This window comes from Cebus imitator, unplaced genomic scaffold (assembly GCF_001604975.1).
Source record: "Cebus imitator isolate Cc_AM_T3 unplaced genomic scaffold, Cebus_imitator-1.0 Scaffold360, whole genome shotgun sequence".
Lineage (NCBI taxonomy): Eukaryota > Metazoa > Chordata > Mammalia > Primates > Cebidae > Cebus > Cebus imitator.
Window position 1 is genome coordinate 2,267,361 of NW_016107675.1, and position 16,801 is coordinate 2,284,161.

General features: G+C 38.1%; 1 protein-coding gene across 1 annotated transcript in view; it reads right to left on the reverse strand.

The window, feature by feature from the left end:
- The window catches only part of LOC108288037 (dynein heavy chain 5, axonemal-like), a 126,254-nt gene that overhangs the window by 81,745 nt on the left and 27,708 nt on the right, over positions 1-16,801 (reverse strand). Inside the window, exons 7-13 of the mRNA XM_017506816.1 lie at positions 15,612-15,765; positions 14,850-15,117; positions 8,918-9,149; positions 7,178-7,292; positions 6,751-6,927; positions 3,757-3,960; positions 472-651 (exon numbers count right to left, since the gene is read on the reverse strand). Of these exons, the coding sequence (XP_017362305.1) occupies positions 472-651; positions 3,757-3,960; positions 6,751-6,927; positions 7,178-7,292; positions 8,918-9,149; positions 14,850-15,117; positions 15,612-15,765 (1,330 nt within the window). The remainder of the gene's footprint in view (positions 1-471; positions 652-3,756; positions 3,961-6,750; positions 6,928-7,177; positions 7,293-8,917; positions 9,150-14,849; positions 15,118-15,611; positions 15,766-16,801) is intronic.

Below are 16,801 nucleotides of genomic sequence, written 5' to 3' on the forward strand. Positions count from 1 at the left end.
GAAAAGGGAAGAATATGTCATCCCTTAAGCCAAGCCAAGACCAGCTTTCAGCATTTTCTGTCTTGACCCTACCTCACTCATAGGATTCGCTGGATAAAGTTCTTAAATATCATCAGAGGATTCTATGCTACAGTTTGCTATAATTGGTGGCATTTTGGATTTTTTTTTTCAAGTTTACATTGCAGACGAAAAATATCCTTGTAGAGGGTCCATCCATGCTTTCAGGCTCATACAGTTCTGAAGATGGGCAGGGAAGGAAAGAGGAGAGAAGGCAAGGGGAGGGGAGGGGAGGAGGGGGGGGAAGGGAAAAGAAACATCCCATGCTTGGCCTTTCTTATGCTAGATCCCCCGTGGACCTGAATGCCCTAAGACAAGAAGCCAAAGGCAAATGTGCTCCTGTGAAAAGATAAGACCAGGTGACCTGGAGACTCTTCTCAGGCACCTTTACCCAGGTCTGCCTAGGAGGCTTACCTTCAGAGGCAGCACTTCTTTGTTTATAGAAAAGAAGGAAGCCATGGCTTTCGTCCAGGAACAAAGACCAGCTACATTTCCACAGACGTGTTTAGCAGTTTCGATGTTATAGTCAGCCATTTCAAAGTACGGACTCAAAAACTCTATCACCTCTTCATTGATCGTGTCTTTTGGGAATTGCTATGGAAGAATGAGTAAAATAAAGTCAAAACACTTCTTTCTATGAAGTCATACTTCCATCATGTTCTCAATGTCACTGAAACTACTGAACAATCACGAATGAAGGGCATTATATTTTGTCACTATTTTAAGATATTAGGCAAAAGTCCTAAAGGTAAAAGTACAGTAAGAAATGATAGCAAACCAGTCTGTTAGAGTACACTTTGTCTTCTGTAGGAAAGATACCAACCCTAACTAAATATCATGAGATCCAGAGAAAGAGTAAATTATTTATGTCATGAACACTAATATGACTATTAGAATTTCCAAAGTAATAAAGATTTTTTGTCATTAATCCTAAATAGCTGAATTACAAACCCATAAAATCCACAATGAAAAACAAACACACACAGGTTTATTCAGTCTGAGGACATATATATTTAGCATTTATCAGCAACCAAATGCTTAATACATTCAGACAGAGGTTTTATTAAACTCACCTGAAATGTGAAGATAATAACTTGGACATTAAGTTTTAAGGGTGATGAATTAATTTTTAATCACAGAACTATTAAGAATATGAGAGAATTATTACCTTCTGGTGGGATAAAATTTTTAAATAGTAGCAGAAATGAATTAAGAATGCCTTTCTACATCAGAAAAGGAAGACTGGCTAAACGATGAAATTGGATCTTTCAAAAGTGGTGTTTGATCATTTAAAAGAGGATGATTAAACGTTTTCCAAGTAGAAAGAAATTTAGTACCTAAATAATTTAGTGACACAAACCTTTAGAGAACACATAACGTATAGTTGAACACACTCTCACTGAGACTTCATTTAACATAACTGGTTATTAAGAGACTTGAAAAACTGTAAGCCAGAACAAAAGCCAGATGAATGGCTGAGAGCAATAGAAGGTCAGTGGTGACAATGACAAATAGCAGGGAGAGTACAAGAGCAGAGGCTCTGCCACCAGGTAAATGTCAGGAACCTGGAATCACTTGTCAGGATTCCATTCCAAGTCCAGGTCCACTGGCAAAGTCTCATATTATAATTATCTGGGACACGTCTGTTTGGCCCACTAGTTTCATAAACTACTTATTGTTACAGCTGTTGTATGCATCTCACCACAGGATCCGGCCATAGCACTCAATGGAGTGATGCTGAATTGAAAACTGAAAGATAGATAGTGCTGAATGTACAGTTTGGGAAATAGCTGTGGACTGGGTATTCCCAATTAGTTGTTTTAAGAGTTCAACATGAAAGAGAAGACAATAAAGCTTCCAGAAGAAAACTGGAAATCTGCCTTGGACGTGGGCAAAGATCTCCTAAACAGAATGTAGAAAGCACTATTAAGGAAAATATTAATAAATTGGATTACATTAAACCTAAGAACTTCTATTTATCAAAAGACACCATTAATCAAGGAAACAACTAATGCCAGAAAGCAGCAGAAGATATTTGCAAACATATAAATAACAAATTCGTCATATTTTATCTCTAAGGAAATTCTACAAAGTAATAAAATAATTTAAACGGACAAGCAACCCCAACAGGCATTTAACAAAAGAATTCCCCAGAGGCTCATAAGCCTGCGAAAAGGTTGGGAAATGCACATTAAACCAACAATAATAAGACACCACTACAAACTCATCAGAGTAGCTAAATTTAGAAAATGGTGAAGATATTGAGCAACTTATACACTACTGGTGGGTGTATATATATATATATATATATATATACATACACATTTATATATATTGATACACCATTTTCGAAAACTCTTCAGCACTACCTAGCAACACTGATTAAATGTGTATAAGTTCCAGAAATTCCACTCCTGAGGATAAAGCCAACAGAAATGCACACTACAGCCACCAAATGACCAATATTCACAGCAGCTTTATTTATAATAGCCAAAATTAATGCCAACCCCAAAATTCATCAACAGTACAAGGGACAAACAAAATGAACCACACAGTAGTGTTTCACACTGGTGCTGGTTCAAACAGGCTTGTAAGAAATGATTGCTAAATTTCCAGGAATTCTGCAAGCTCGTTAGACTCAGCCGTTATTAAAAATTAAGATATATAAACTTAGAATTAAATAAATGATATGTCAAACAAAAAATATAGTCAAAGCTCATAACTTTCTAATTCTTAGACTACATTTTACTATCATCTGTGTTTCTAACGTCATTTACAACTATTGTATCTCTACGGTGGAAATACTGCACAATGGCAGGCTACCATGCAGCTCTTCCCAACTCTAGATCCAGCAACATCATTTTAATAGCTTACAATCGCCATCATGGGAGTACTTACACCATGGCAAAACTTCAAATCAGAGCTTTTTTTTGCTTTTTTTTTTTTCCTTTCTCCCTGAAGAATCAGTTGTTAAAACATTTGTCACACACACTACTGCACATTTATATACTAGGAAACTATATATCAACGAAAAAAGAAAGACTGTCATTTGCAACAATAAGAATGAATTTCACAGACATGTTGAATGAAAGAAGTCAAAACCAAAGGGTTCATACAATATTATTTCATATATGCAAATTTCAAAACAGGCAAAGCAAATTATCTGGATGAAGGTAAGAATACAATTATCTTAAAGAAGGTTATTGACTGGATTGGGGCACCAGAGAGGTTTCTGGGGTCTGAAAATACATATTTTTCTTCCAGTGTTCACAAATGGGTACATATATATGTAAATATTCATCAGGCTATACATTTAAAATTTGTGCAATTATTTCATGTTAAGTTTTATCTCATAAAATAAAAAAGATGTAAATTAATTACTACTGAGAATTGCAAAATGCAAATACTTGTATACATTTGTATTTGTATGACTATAATACATATACATACTCACCGTTTTCTTAAAATGATTTTTTTAACTTTTATTGAAGTATACGTAACACTGATGATGCTTTAATACAACTAAAATCGGTCAGAAAAAACTAATGCTTACAATGACTTATATTTGAAAGAGAAGGTTTTACTGTGAAAAAAACAAGTATGTAGAGTGAATTCTTTTTGGAAACTTATTCTACCAAAGGACTCATACACCAGTGAAGAATGAGTTCCCTCTTAGCCCATCACCACTGAACTACCAACCTGTAAGTTCTGTAAAAAGTTCCCTGCCGTCATCAGTTTTAAGGATTCCTGCCAAGAGGGCATGGTACAGCTTTTTTCCAGGTCAATTTTCACAGCATTGACTTTCCTTTGAAACAGGAGCAGTACACAATCCATGATCCGCATGATGAGGTGAGGGGGGCGGCCCAAGGTGCGGACCGTGGCGATGTCCGAAGGCTTGATGGTCTGGGGGATGAAAGGAAGGATCACCCAAACTCAGACAGGAAAGCAAAAACAAGCAAACCTTGCATGTCCAAATGCTACTATTTCAACAGAGGACAGAAAACTGTTTCAAGTTAGATGCAGAGCCATGAGGTCTAGATGCATATTTAATCCCAAAGAAACACCATGTCCCAACGACTTCAAATTTCTACTATTCAAACTAGCAGTGAGAGGAAAGAAATGTTGGCAAGCAGACACGGAGCTGTGACTTCTCTAAAAGTGCACAGATGGCTCTGTGCCAGAAAAAAGAAAGGCATAATCTGAAAAAAAAAGAATACTCAGCACATAAGTAGATTTTGAGGTTCAAAACCAGGAAAACTGCAGTATTTGCAGTGCTTTTTTACTCATTAGCTATGTAGGTCAAGAATCTGCCTGCCTCTCTTCAACAACTCAGACTCGTCACTGTGGACTGACACCAGAGGGTAGCTGCAGGGCTGACAGATTGAATAATTAGAGGTTTCTTAGCTGGGAACCAACCTTTAAATGAAAGGACTTGAGCAATATGAATTTTACAAGCTCTGTCTTAGAAAAGTTCCATTCCATTTCTAGTACAGATACTCTTATAAAGTAGTTTATTTAATAGTCGTGTACACCTGTTTTGGTTGATAATAACTGCTCAATCACCTAAAACTCACTATGGAATAAGTATTGAAAAAATGTAAAAATTGGAAACAGCCCTATCTCTAGGACAAGTAGTACATATTCTTTCCTTCCAGATCTTCAAAACATTTATCTGGTTTGTATTTGCCTCTTTTCTATCAAAAGATGGTAACCAATGACTTTGTCATAAAAGTGAATGATCTGTTCTCCAGGACTGAAGAAAAAAGAAAAAACACTAAACTTGGTAAATTAGGAATGTAACTACATACCTTGAAAAGGATTGTGTGTGTGTGTGTGTGTGTGTGTGTGTGTGTGTATAGTTCTGTTTTTCTTCTTTTTTATTTTGAGACCTAAGTCCACTCTGTCACCCAGGCTGGAGTGCAGTGGTGTGAACTCGGCTCACTGCAACCTCCTCCTTCTGGGTTCAAGTGATGCTCATGCCTCAGCTTCCTGAGTAGCTGGGACTACAGGCATATGTCACCATGCCCAGCTAATTTTTTTTTAAAGTAGAGACAGGGTTTCACCATGTTGGCCAAGCTGGTCTCAAACTCCCGACATCAAGTGATCTGCCCACCTCGGCCTCACAAAGTACTGGGATTACAGGAGTGAGCCACTATGCCTGGCCTGTTTTAACATATTAATACTAGCATTTATGAAAGCCAGACAGCTGGAAGTTAGGGCTAACGTGTGGGAGAGAACTGGAAATGGCAGATAGATCTTTATTTGAGGCGCATAGCTATAAAAGAAAAGAGAAAAATGGAACAGGAGCCAGTGGAAAAAGTAGGTAGGGTCAAATTAAAGTTATATAAAATGTAAGGGCTAGGTATGCTTATTTTACTTCAGCTTTAAAAATAATTTTCAAACTGAATGGTGTTCAGCTTTGTTAGATATCCGGGTAAAAGAAGTTGAAGTGGGGACAGAAACTCAACCTGTTTCACCTAAACATTAAATTCTTTTTTTTTCTGCAGGCCAAGAAATATGACTGTTATATAATCTCCTATATGCTGTGGCAATAGAACAGTTGTCTAACATCTGGAGGTATTTTTTGTTTTTGCTCTGAGCTGGTTAAAGTCAGATTAATATCGAAACAGGAAGAAACACATTCTTTGCCCAAGTAAGGTTTGTCACTTTGTTGTATAGATTTATGTAACTTGATGTCAAAATGTTAGAGTTTGTAAATACCTGGAACTTTCTTAGTAATAAGTGAGTCTTCAAAACTCGACCAGCCTTTTAAGCTGTGGCCTAGTTCATTAAACATTTCATTTTCTCAAAATCCAACCTCCTTTGTAATTTTGCCATTAGTGTATTGCCACACAATTTTATATGGTTTGGCTCTGTGTCCCCACCCAAATCTCATCTCACATGGTAATCACATCTCAAGGGAGGGACCTGGTGGAAGGTGACTGGATCATGGAGGCAGTTTCCCCCATGCTGTTCTCATCATAATGGGTGAATTCTCAGGAGATCTGATGGTTTAAAAGTGGCAGTTTCCCCTGCTCTCTCTCCTGCCGTCTTGTAAAGAAGGTTCCTGCTTCCCGTTTACCTTCTGCCATGATTGTAAGTTTCCTGAGGCCTCCCCAGCCATACAGAAATGTGAGTCAATTAAACATCTTTTGTGTCTAAATTATCCAGTCTCTGCTAGTATCTTTATAGCAGTGTGAACACAGACTAATATGCAATTGTACTGTTTAGTTGTGTTGGAAGCCTGCTCAAATGCACTCATTAATGAGCTACATCAGATCTGTAGTTCTTTATTTGGGTAATTTATAGATAGAATGTTGTATCTTACAGATGACCTACTCCAATGGCCTCAATGAATGAGTAAGGGAATGTTGCCTTAGAAAGTTGATGTGACTTTTTCAATATTATATAGCTTATTGATGACAGAGTTGAAATGAGGACCCAGAACTCTTGGCCACCAGTATATGGCACTGCCCGTCATGCATGAGTGAAGAGAGTGAGATGTTAAGTAGAATATGCAAAACCTATAAAGAGCTAATAAAGTCTCAAGCAGAAAATATTACTTGAAATCACTCCAGTGGATAGAGCTTTGGTCTGAACCAGCACAGCGTTTCCTTGTTGTTATTAAACTTTTCAGCCTTAGTCTGCCTCTTAGGCTCTAAAGCTGACATCTGGTATATCACAAAGATGCACCTGCAATGCAGCTTCTGCCTCTTCTAAAGCTGGTTTTGCTGCTTCCAGTTTTTCTTCAGCAATGGCTTTGTCTTTAGAGATGCTGTCCACAATGGCCTGGGCCCTGTCCTTGACCTTCTGTACCTCAGCCTTGACCTTTTCAGCAGCCTGCGCTTTCATTGTCACTTCTTTTAAGACCTAATTCAATATAAAGCAAAAAATACTTCATCAAAAAGTATTAAAGACTAGCTGAAAATGTACATTTTTACCTTGATTTGTTGATTTTGTCCGCTTACCCAGTATTTTACACATAAAATTAAGAATATTTTATTCCAATGGGAATTAATGCATACTTCCATAGTTATAGCCATGAGATATGCATAAATCATCAACACTTGTGAACTAGGATTTCAAAAGGAATATGGTACATGTGTAAATGCTCACCCACCATGTCGGCTTTATCGTTGGCTACTTGTAGTTCCTTTTCCTTCACTTCCAGTTCTTTGCTCAAGGCTGCAACAGACTCTGAAGCTTCTTTGAGCTTTTCCAATCCAGTATTCATTCTGGGATTGAAAATCCAAACAAGCAATGTTAAAATGTGTGGGACTTGGAGGCAATTTTCAAGTACTGGTCCACTAATGAGTGGGAATGGTCCCATCTGAAGATTGCATGTATGCAAGTAGCAAACCCAAGAGGCCTTAGCAAAAAGGATATAGATCCAGGCTTGACTGTAGACTGATAACATGTATGTTCTTCACAGAACACATGTGTAAGAACTGTGAACCTGCCAGAACATGCACCGTGAAATTAGGAACAACAGTGAGGCTAGAATCTGTATCATGTAGGAAACGTATTTAACGACATTAGGCTAAATGACAATAGACTTCAAATGCATGAAGCCCTATCAGAGGAAGAAAAATAATGCCTGTTTTTCAAAAAAGGTCAATGAACTTAAAAGAAGAACGATGTGGGCCTAAAAAAAGAAACAAATTTAAAGCCATCAGAATGGCTGTAGGGAGGAACTAGCTGCCTGCCTGAACCGGAAGTAACATGATCTTATAGAGATGGGAACCCTCAGAGTCATTTCGTGTAATCACCCACTTAGGGATTCCTTGCCCTGGCTGATTCTGGTCATGCTCAGGCAGATGATCTGATTGCTCAGAAAAGCACAGGGCAGAGCAGTGGCATTTGGAAGAAACTTCAGAGAAGCAGGGGTACTCCTTAGGCAGTGAATATATGCATCGACCTGACTTTTCCTGCTCAGTCAAACAGAAGGGATGGGAAGAGAAGGGTGAGAAGAAGAAAGAGGAAAGAAGGGATGTCTGCATTCTCAACTCCCTTCCAGCTCTATTATTTCTATCCTGATGTCACTCAATATTATAGAAAGCAGCAGGCCACCTAAAAACCTGGCAATCGTTTATCCCGGGCAGCAAATAAAGCCCTAGGAACCAAGGAATGGTCAATAGGCTCTAAAGGAGGGTTTCCCAATCTCAGCACCACAGACACTTTAGGGCTGGATAATTCTTTGTTGCGGGGGCCTGTAGTTCAGTCAGGATGGTGGGAGAAATTGTAGGAAAAGGAGGCAAACCTTCTTGGAAGGCCAAGAGGTTTTTGCAAAAGCCTTGGGAGCATTTTATGGCTGAAGACAGCCTAATCCCCTTACCTTGAGCTAAGAGCATAGAGCAGATAACAAGGGAATGCAGGGGAGTTTAATCTAAAGAGCTTGTTTAGCCATGTGGTCCTAAGACCGATCTTTGATCTTCCACAGGTGCATAGCTGCTCCCTACTTGGGGAGTCAGCAATGTTAATTACCCACACATGGTGTTTGCTTTAGGTCTTTGTCATTAGGGGGCTATGGCTGCTGACTCTTTACAGTACCCTCCTCGGTGTCTGTGAGTGGCCTGGTCCCCTAGCCGGCTCTTTCACTGGATATCTGTGTCTGAGTGCATTTGTTCATCTGTCGCTGGGTCAGACCCAGCAGTGGGCTGTTCTGAGCACTGCAAGAAGTTTAGCAGCATCCCTAAGCCTCTGCTGACCACATTCCAGCAGTACCCCTTCCCTGCCCTGCTGCCCCAGTTGTGACAGATAAAAATGTCTCTGGTCATTGCAAAATATCCACTGGGGCAAGTCTGTCTCTGATTAAGAGCCACGGCTTTAATATAGCTTTGGGTATGAATATCACACTTACCTGTTGGCCAGGGTCTGCACCTCCACATGCTTTTCTTCATATATGAACTTATAACTCTGAATAAAGGAGAGGTATGATTTGGGCGTCACATGGGTAGAACGTCGGAATCTCTGGAAATAATCAACACACTTCTCGGCCACCCCATCCTGGAAGGAGCCCATGCATTGGACCACCTCCTTCTTGACTTCCAAAGTGCAGTCAATATCATAGGAAGCGAGTAAGTGTTCAGACACTAGAGACAATAAAGATGACAGTGTGTGAAATATGAATGTAAGTTACCCTTTTAAAAGCTAACTGTTTATTTCTAAAACTTAGGAATGCATGCCATTTTGGTAGCCCCAGCTAGGCAGATCTATGTCAGCATTTGTGGCCCCAGGCCTATAACAGCAACAATTTTATTTTCTGTTTTATGTATAAAACTATAAAAAGAAACTTTAAGTCTATCATCACTCTTTGTTGTCTAGTGCTTGTACAGAGATGTCTCTTCTACACAGCTGCAGGTTCTGGTCAGCAGCCAACCTATTTTATGGTTTACATAAGGACAAATGGTACAAATAACTCAGAAATCAGTGCCCACCTGGTACTCATATTTAACAGTGTCATTTATTTTGTCACTCAGAACCTGTCATACCCTTACTGCCTCTGGCTCTGACTGCATTTGGCATGTGGAAATGTTCATCACTAAATTTTTTTATGCCAGAGTCATCTTGTTCTTAAATGTTGAGCTGGTCATTTGTGGTCAGCTGTAATTTGTAGCATTCTTTTATCATGCTTAGGTAAAAATCTGCTGTTGAAGACCTTTACCTTCCCCACAGTCCCAAATGGGGGACCAATTCTACAACAGCCTTCCTTGCTGTGTGAATAGGCCGTAGCACCAAGGAGGCCCATCAATCACCACATGCACTGAATGCCTGCTGCAGAGCCTCCACTGTGATGGGCACCATGGAATGAAAGAGGAACATGAAACTTGGTCTCAACCCCAAGTAATTCACAAGAGTCACACATAATGCAGTTAAAATGATCACAACCATTTGTATGTATCTCAGAAGAAACAGCCTATGTATATGAGTATTGTAAAGAGAAATATAGTCAATAAAAATGGAAGAGAAATGAAAGGAATCAAGTAAGCAAGCTTTAACAAGGCAATGACATAAAAATAGTATCTATCACCATCAGTACTGTTACTAAATAAAGTTCTTAATGCTGTTATGCTGGGGCAGTATTTATATATATGTAAATAATAGAGACAATTCAGCAGCTTGGTGACAAAAACAGCTTACCATACACTGAAAAGTAATAATTAAGATAATCAAAAGTCACATTTTCTCATATTAGTTAACAAACCAGTACACAGAACAATTTAAACTCTAAGAAGTTCAAGTCCAGGCACTGGAAACATAAGAAAAATTCATACTTATGACACATTTTGTGTAGGTGTTAACCACAGTGGCTATGATATCTACCACGTGCCAGGCGCAATGCTAAATGCATTACTTGGCATTATGGGATATTCTCGGGGAAGTACCCATCTTGTGAAAACTTCTTGTATTTATCATTTAATGATTTTCTTCCTTCTTATGTAAACAGAGGGTATCAATAACGGTGACCTTACTCTTTACATAACAAATTGCCTTTCTGTCTCTCCAAAAAGTCAAAGAGAATAAAAACAGGATGGATTCTAAGCATATTTCTCCACAGACCCAGGATCTCTGGTGCAGGAAAGGTTACAGAAAGAAGCAGAACACTCCCTCTTCAAGTGACCCATGCCTGCTGAGATTCAGTCAAGAGGTCAAGATGCCAGAAAACCCTTCTGTCATCTTCAATATCTCATCATCAAGGCAGCAATGCCAGTTTTGGGGCTATCTCCAGGGATTTTACAACACAAAGTAAAGCATAGTTTCCTTTAAATGATTCGTCAACAGATTCAGTCCATTTAAATTCATACACATAAAAAACTCACTTTTTTTCAAAGGTATTTAAAAATTATTAAAATACTACAAAATCCACTATTAGCCTCAGGCGTGTCTTTAAATTAGGAAAACATATAATAATGTAATACTTTTACTTTATTGGAAAGATTTCTTATGATCTAAATGAAATGCTAACACAAACAATTTATATATTTGTTTCTGGATGCAGCTGGAGATAATAATTTAATTCAGAATCAATATCCTTAAGGCAACTAAAATAATAGTTTTTCTAGAAATCTTGTTGCTAATTTTATAAAAACAGTAAATAACACTAGATCCCTAAGTGTATAAGGACTTCTAATACTCACAGATGGTGTTCTTTCAGGATAACATTAGGCAGGTTAATACTGGTTATTATTGAGTGTGGAAACATTAGTTTTCCCAATAAGATTTTCTATTTACCGAAGAAACCATGTTTTATGTCTTTTAATTATTTTATCCATTATGATGGCTAGCATGGTACTAAATATTTATATAGTATGCAGGCTGTAAATAGACTAAATTGGAGCCATACCCACAAAGACTTACTGGTTATCAAAAGGTTTAAAAACATTTAAATGTGCAGGTAAATTACGTAATGCGTGTTACAGGAGGTTCAAGAAAATGGGAAAATTTCAAATATTCCTAAGTGAACAGGGGAGGATTGAAGGATGTGATGTATCTTGATTAAGCCTTGGAACTGGCACAAATAAAAAGGATGGAGAAGAATATTCTTGATAGGGGGACTTGTGTGAAAAGATGAGGATGATTAAAACATGTCAGAGGGCAAAGAGGTATATCTGAAGGGGGAAAAAAGAGGTTTGTGTTGAACTAGAGAAGACTGCAAGTGAGTCAGGCCCATATTATGGAAGGATGATGAATCTTACACAGTCTGATCCGTTCATTCAACGTCGTAAATATCAAACTCCAGTAGCTGTTGAAACTGTGAACAAAGGCTGTGTAACTTTTGACCTCATGAGAGTTTTTAGTCTAGCAGGACATTAATTTAGTTTTTAGTCTAGTAAGCATTAATCAAATAAATAACACAACTCAGCACATAAATTACCAACTGTGGTTAGTCCCAAGGAGGAAAAGCACAGAGTGCAATGGAAGGGATAACAGGGGATCTGGCTTAGTGGGGAAACAGAGCGAAGCAAAGGACGACTTTCCTGAAGAGATGACATTTAGCTGAGCCAGCATTATCTGGACAAAGGAGGAGTGGCTGGGGAGAAATGGGAGGACGAGAGCACTGCATGGAACAACAACCACAACAAAAGCATATTCAAGAATCCAGGGAAACAGAGCAGGAAGGAAAAAGAACCTCAGGGGAGGCTGGGGAGGTAGGTAGGGTCAGCTCTTCCCAGAATGAAGGCCATACCAAAGGCTATGCTTTTTCCTAGGAACAATGGAAAGATGTGGAAGGTTTTAAGCAGAGATCAATGCGACTGTATTTGTGTTTTTACCATTATTCTGTCTGCTATGTGAGATGGATAGGAGTCAGGTGAAAGAGGTGAGGAGAGCATTAGAAAGTCATTTGGGTTTTCCAGGGGAGCCAAAATGATAGCTTGGCCTAGGATGTCAATGAAAGGGAGATGACTTGGTGATGGATATGACTTCAGAGCTGAAGAAAGGGGAGGTGTTGATGACAAAGAGGTCTCATGTTGTCTAGTTTGATAAGCGTGATAGCTCTTCCTGAAAGAGGGAGACCAGAGGAGAACCACTTCAGTTTCAGATGTTTTGAGTTTAAGGGGTTCTCCTGATGTTCTGATGTAATAGGTCAGGGATGAGACCTGAGTATCTGCAGCTTTTAAAATATCAACAGATAATTTCTCACCAAAAGCTTCAAAAAACAAAAAGCTAAATGTATGCTCCCTAACCTCTCCTCTACTACTTTTATGAAGCATCCATAAGAATGGATCAGGCAGGCAGCTGAATACGCAGATTTCAAGCCAGGAGACAGACTAGACTGGAGATAAAAAATTGATGGCACATATTATACAGGAGGCTGTGGACGAGCTTTCCTGGGAAGAAGCTCTGGAGTATAGAATTGAGTCTCTCACGCATCTGTTGATGAGTCTGTCTTGTCTTGAGTCTATCCAATAACATGAAGCTCAATACATGCGTTTTGAATGAACAAACAAATACATTCATGCATGAAGTTCAGAATATTTGCTAGGGACTGAGGATAAAGAAAGGAAAGTAACCCTGTCCTTTACGTAATCTTGGTTTGGGTTGGTGTGATAAGATTTAAAAGAACGGGACAATAAGAAATTAACAAAGGAAGGACCTTTGTTAATTTAATAAGACCTTTGTCTTACAAAAGAAGAGATGACTGAAATACGAACTTAACAAAAAAAGCTTCATATTTAAATCATCTTAATTATGGCATATTACAGTATTTGTCACCTGAAATTGTTACTTTTATTGTTAATGATAACACCTTACAGAGTATTTTATGAAATATTTGCATATTGATAACTGCATTTCATAATAAACTTTAATATAGCTCTGAAATACTCTTGATCTATGCTCTGCATGTATATCCTACTTGAGTTTTAAAATCATACCTCCAGTTATAGTTACATTTTTATAGGACTTTAAATTTTAAATCACTGGTCTTTACTCAGACTTTACAAAACAAAAGACAGAACTGTACTGTACATTTATATTACAAAAATGTTAAAATATTCTGTGTTTAAAAGCCACAGGTTAGAAAACCATTTTTGTCAATAGTGATGTGCTGAGAATAAAATTTCCCCAGAAGATAAGAATTTGTTTTTAAAACAGGTAATTGATAGATGATAGATAGATGATGGACCGATGGATGGATGGATAGATAACAGATGGATAGATAGATATTTAGATAGATAGATAATACAGATAGATGGTAGATAGATAGATAACCTAGGCTTCAGTCTCAGTACTGATCCTACTAACTTTTTCCACCTATGGCGGCCCCTCAACTTGATGATCCTCAGTTTTTCCTTCTCTAAAGGGCAAGAGACGGGTTAATCAGTCATTCTCAGACAGGGTACTATAGAGCTGAAGAGGCAGTGGTGAGGGCGGCAGAAGTGGGGAGTTAGAGGGTGAGACTCCAGAATACTTCCTCCCCTCACCCCCATCTACTTTTCCTTGTTTTATATACTAAAACTACTTGTAAGGTATTACTGAGAAATAAGGCTCTTCTGCATAAAACATTCTTAAAAGTTTGAAAACTACTGCCATGAATTGGGGTTCTCCTGATGTTCTGATATAACAGGTCAGGGGTGAGACCTGAGTAACTGTATCTTTTAAAATATCAACAGATAATTTCTCACCAAAAGCTCTAAAAAAGAAAAAAAGCTAATTGTATGCTCTCTAACCTCTCCTCTACTACTTTTATGTTCCAGTTTCATTTGCAGAGTAAGGAAGCACTAATGCTCCACAGCATGGGAAATTAGAAAGAAGCAGAAGCAGTGAGAACCCTGGTCAGAGACCACGCTGGTTAATGTCTTTTGTCAAGGACAGAAACCAGTAGCGAATCGCTGGATACTGTTTTCCTCTTTGGTTCTCAGCACTGCAGCCTTGAGAAGGAAATGGCTAAGAGACTGTAGGCTTTAACTACTCTTAGGCTGACAAACCTACTTAAAAAGAACACAAACTCTGTCCATGAGATTAAAACCTCTGTGCCTTTCTCTGACATCCTGGAGCCTTCCTGGGGATCCAACTGAGGAAGAGCCCTCCAGCATCCCTGAAAAAACTAGAATCCTTGAACATTAACCCAAAGGGATACAGACCGAGGATGTCATTCTCTGAAAACCACACTCTGGGAAAAATTAGCTACCAAACAAGAGAGAGCATCATTTTATAACAGAAATCCTCAAGTGTTGGACAGAGTGAGTTAGCTCAATTCAATGCAGAGACAGCAAACAGCAGAGAATGTAAATAATTAAGTAAACATTGTAAACCAAAAGCCCTTTCATAAATATTTCCACCATACTAACCAGCAACTAAAGCATCTTTAGGCCATCGGCTGAACCAGTCAATCGTGCATCCTGAAATGAGGGCAGGAAACTTCAAAGCTCTGTTTCGAAATTTCTCCCCCACTGGTGAGAAGCAGAGCACAATATGAAGGTTCTGTCGGACCCGACTCATGAAGTAGTCATGCAGGTTCTCATTGGTAGGAGGGCACCTGGGGAATTCTTTTTTCATGACTGACATCAAGTCGCTATTAATTTCATCAATTTCATCTCGAGCAAATAGGTTAGAGACCTTGAAAAGAAGTACAGGCATGCAAATTCGGTACACACATATGAAAATAGATCAAAATGTAGAGCTTAATATATAGAAAGTCTTTTCTCCATTAGTGTTCTTGAACTCACCTATAGAAAATTACCTAAAAGTTTTCAAGATGAAATACACCAAGTTTTAAAATACACAAATGATTCTACTATTAACTGCAAAGTTGTAGCCCTGGAAGGGAGTAAATGGACACGCCAAAAATATTAGCTTTCTTTCTAACTTCCCTCTTCTGCTTTTTCATTTGTTGCTTGGAACATTCACTGATGTTTTAAATGCTTAGCTCCAATTTTTGATGGAGAGTTTTATTCTTCAAAAACCCGACAGAAAAAGCCATCCTTCATACTAATCACTTAATACCTATCCCCAGTAGCACTTATTCAAGCCATTAAGAAGAAAATATGTAGAGCTCTAAGTTGCAGGAGATCTGAAGGAACAAAACATACAAAGAATAAGTGAGCACCTACCTCACCTGATGATAAAACATTGTTCATATATTCCAAAAATGACTCATCTTTAATCTCATTGTCTGTGAAAATAAAAGTGATTCCTTTGCCTTGTTGACCAGCCGTTCTATACAAAATCTTCAGATCTTCCATCAGATTTGATGTGTTGTAGGATCTAAAGAAATATTTTCATTTTGTCATTAGCTAAAATATTTTCATGAAAGGGAAAGAACCTTGTAACAATGCATTATGCCATTTAGTTAACGAAAAAAAATGCTGATTTTGTTCTATCATATAGGTATTTTATATGAATGTTACTGGTTAATTTTTAAAACTCTACATTACATAAAACATCATAATTAATTAATGTTTTTACACAAAAACTATACTGAAAAGTCAACCTGAAACAAAAATAGAATTTTTACCACAACCAAATGTCATTACATTTCCAAATGCATCATTTTGAAAATTTTTTGACGATGATAATAGAAAAGTCAAATTCAATTACTGACATTTGATTGGCAATTGGTATTTGAGATGACAGCTCATAAATTAAAGTAAATAAGTGCAAGCTTTGGCTATACAGGGTAAGTGAGATGCCCTGTTATAAACAGCGCCTGCCTCATCCCCCAACACCATTATCATCATTGCATGTTTGTACTATACATAAATGAGATTGTTTTCTGAGCAAGCAGTACACTGTACTAGAATACCTGGAAATGTGATCAAACATCCCACTCTGAAGGTTCTCTAATTACCCAAGGCAATCTTTAGGTGGAAATGAACCTACAATCAAGAAATATGAGCAAGGTCCCACTGTGGAGTACTACATTATGCCAAAAGTATAAATAAAATTATCCCAATTCTGGAAACTCAGATTTACTAAATTATTATTTGTACTTCAGTCACTAAATAAACTCAGAATTCAGAGTGCAAGCGTAAATAGCCATCTTAATTTTTTAAAGCTAGTGAATATTTAACTCTGCCTTTTTCTAACTTCTATAAGTTATACCCTAAAATTGAAAATATCACAACCATGCCTCAATACTTCGAAAAGACATGTAGAGAAGTGAGATCCAAGAGATCAGAAAACGTTTCAAGGACACAGCAGAAGAGGAAGAGGAGGAGGAGGAGGAGGAGGAAGAAGAAGAAGTAGGAGGAGGAGGAGGAGGAGGAGGAGAAGAAGGAGAGGAGGAGAGGAGGAGGAGGAG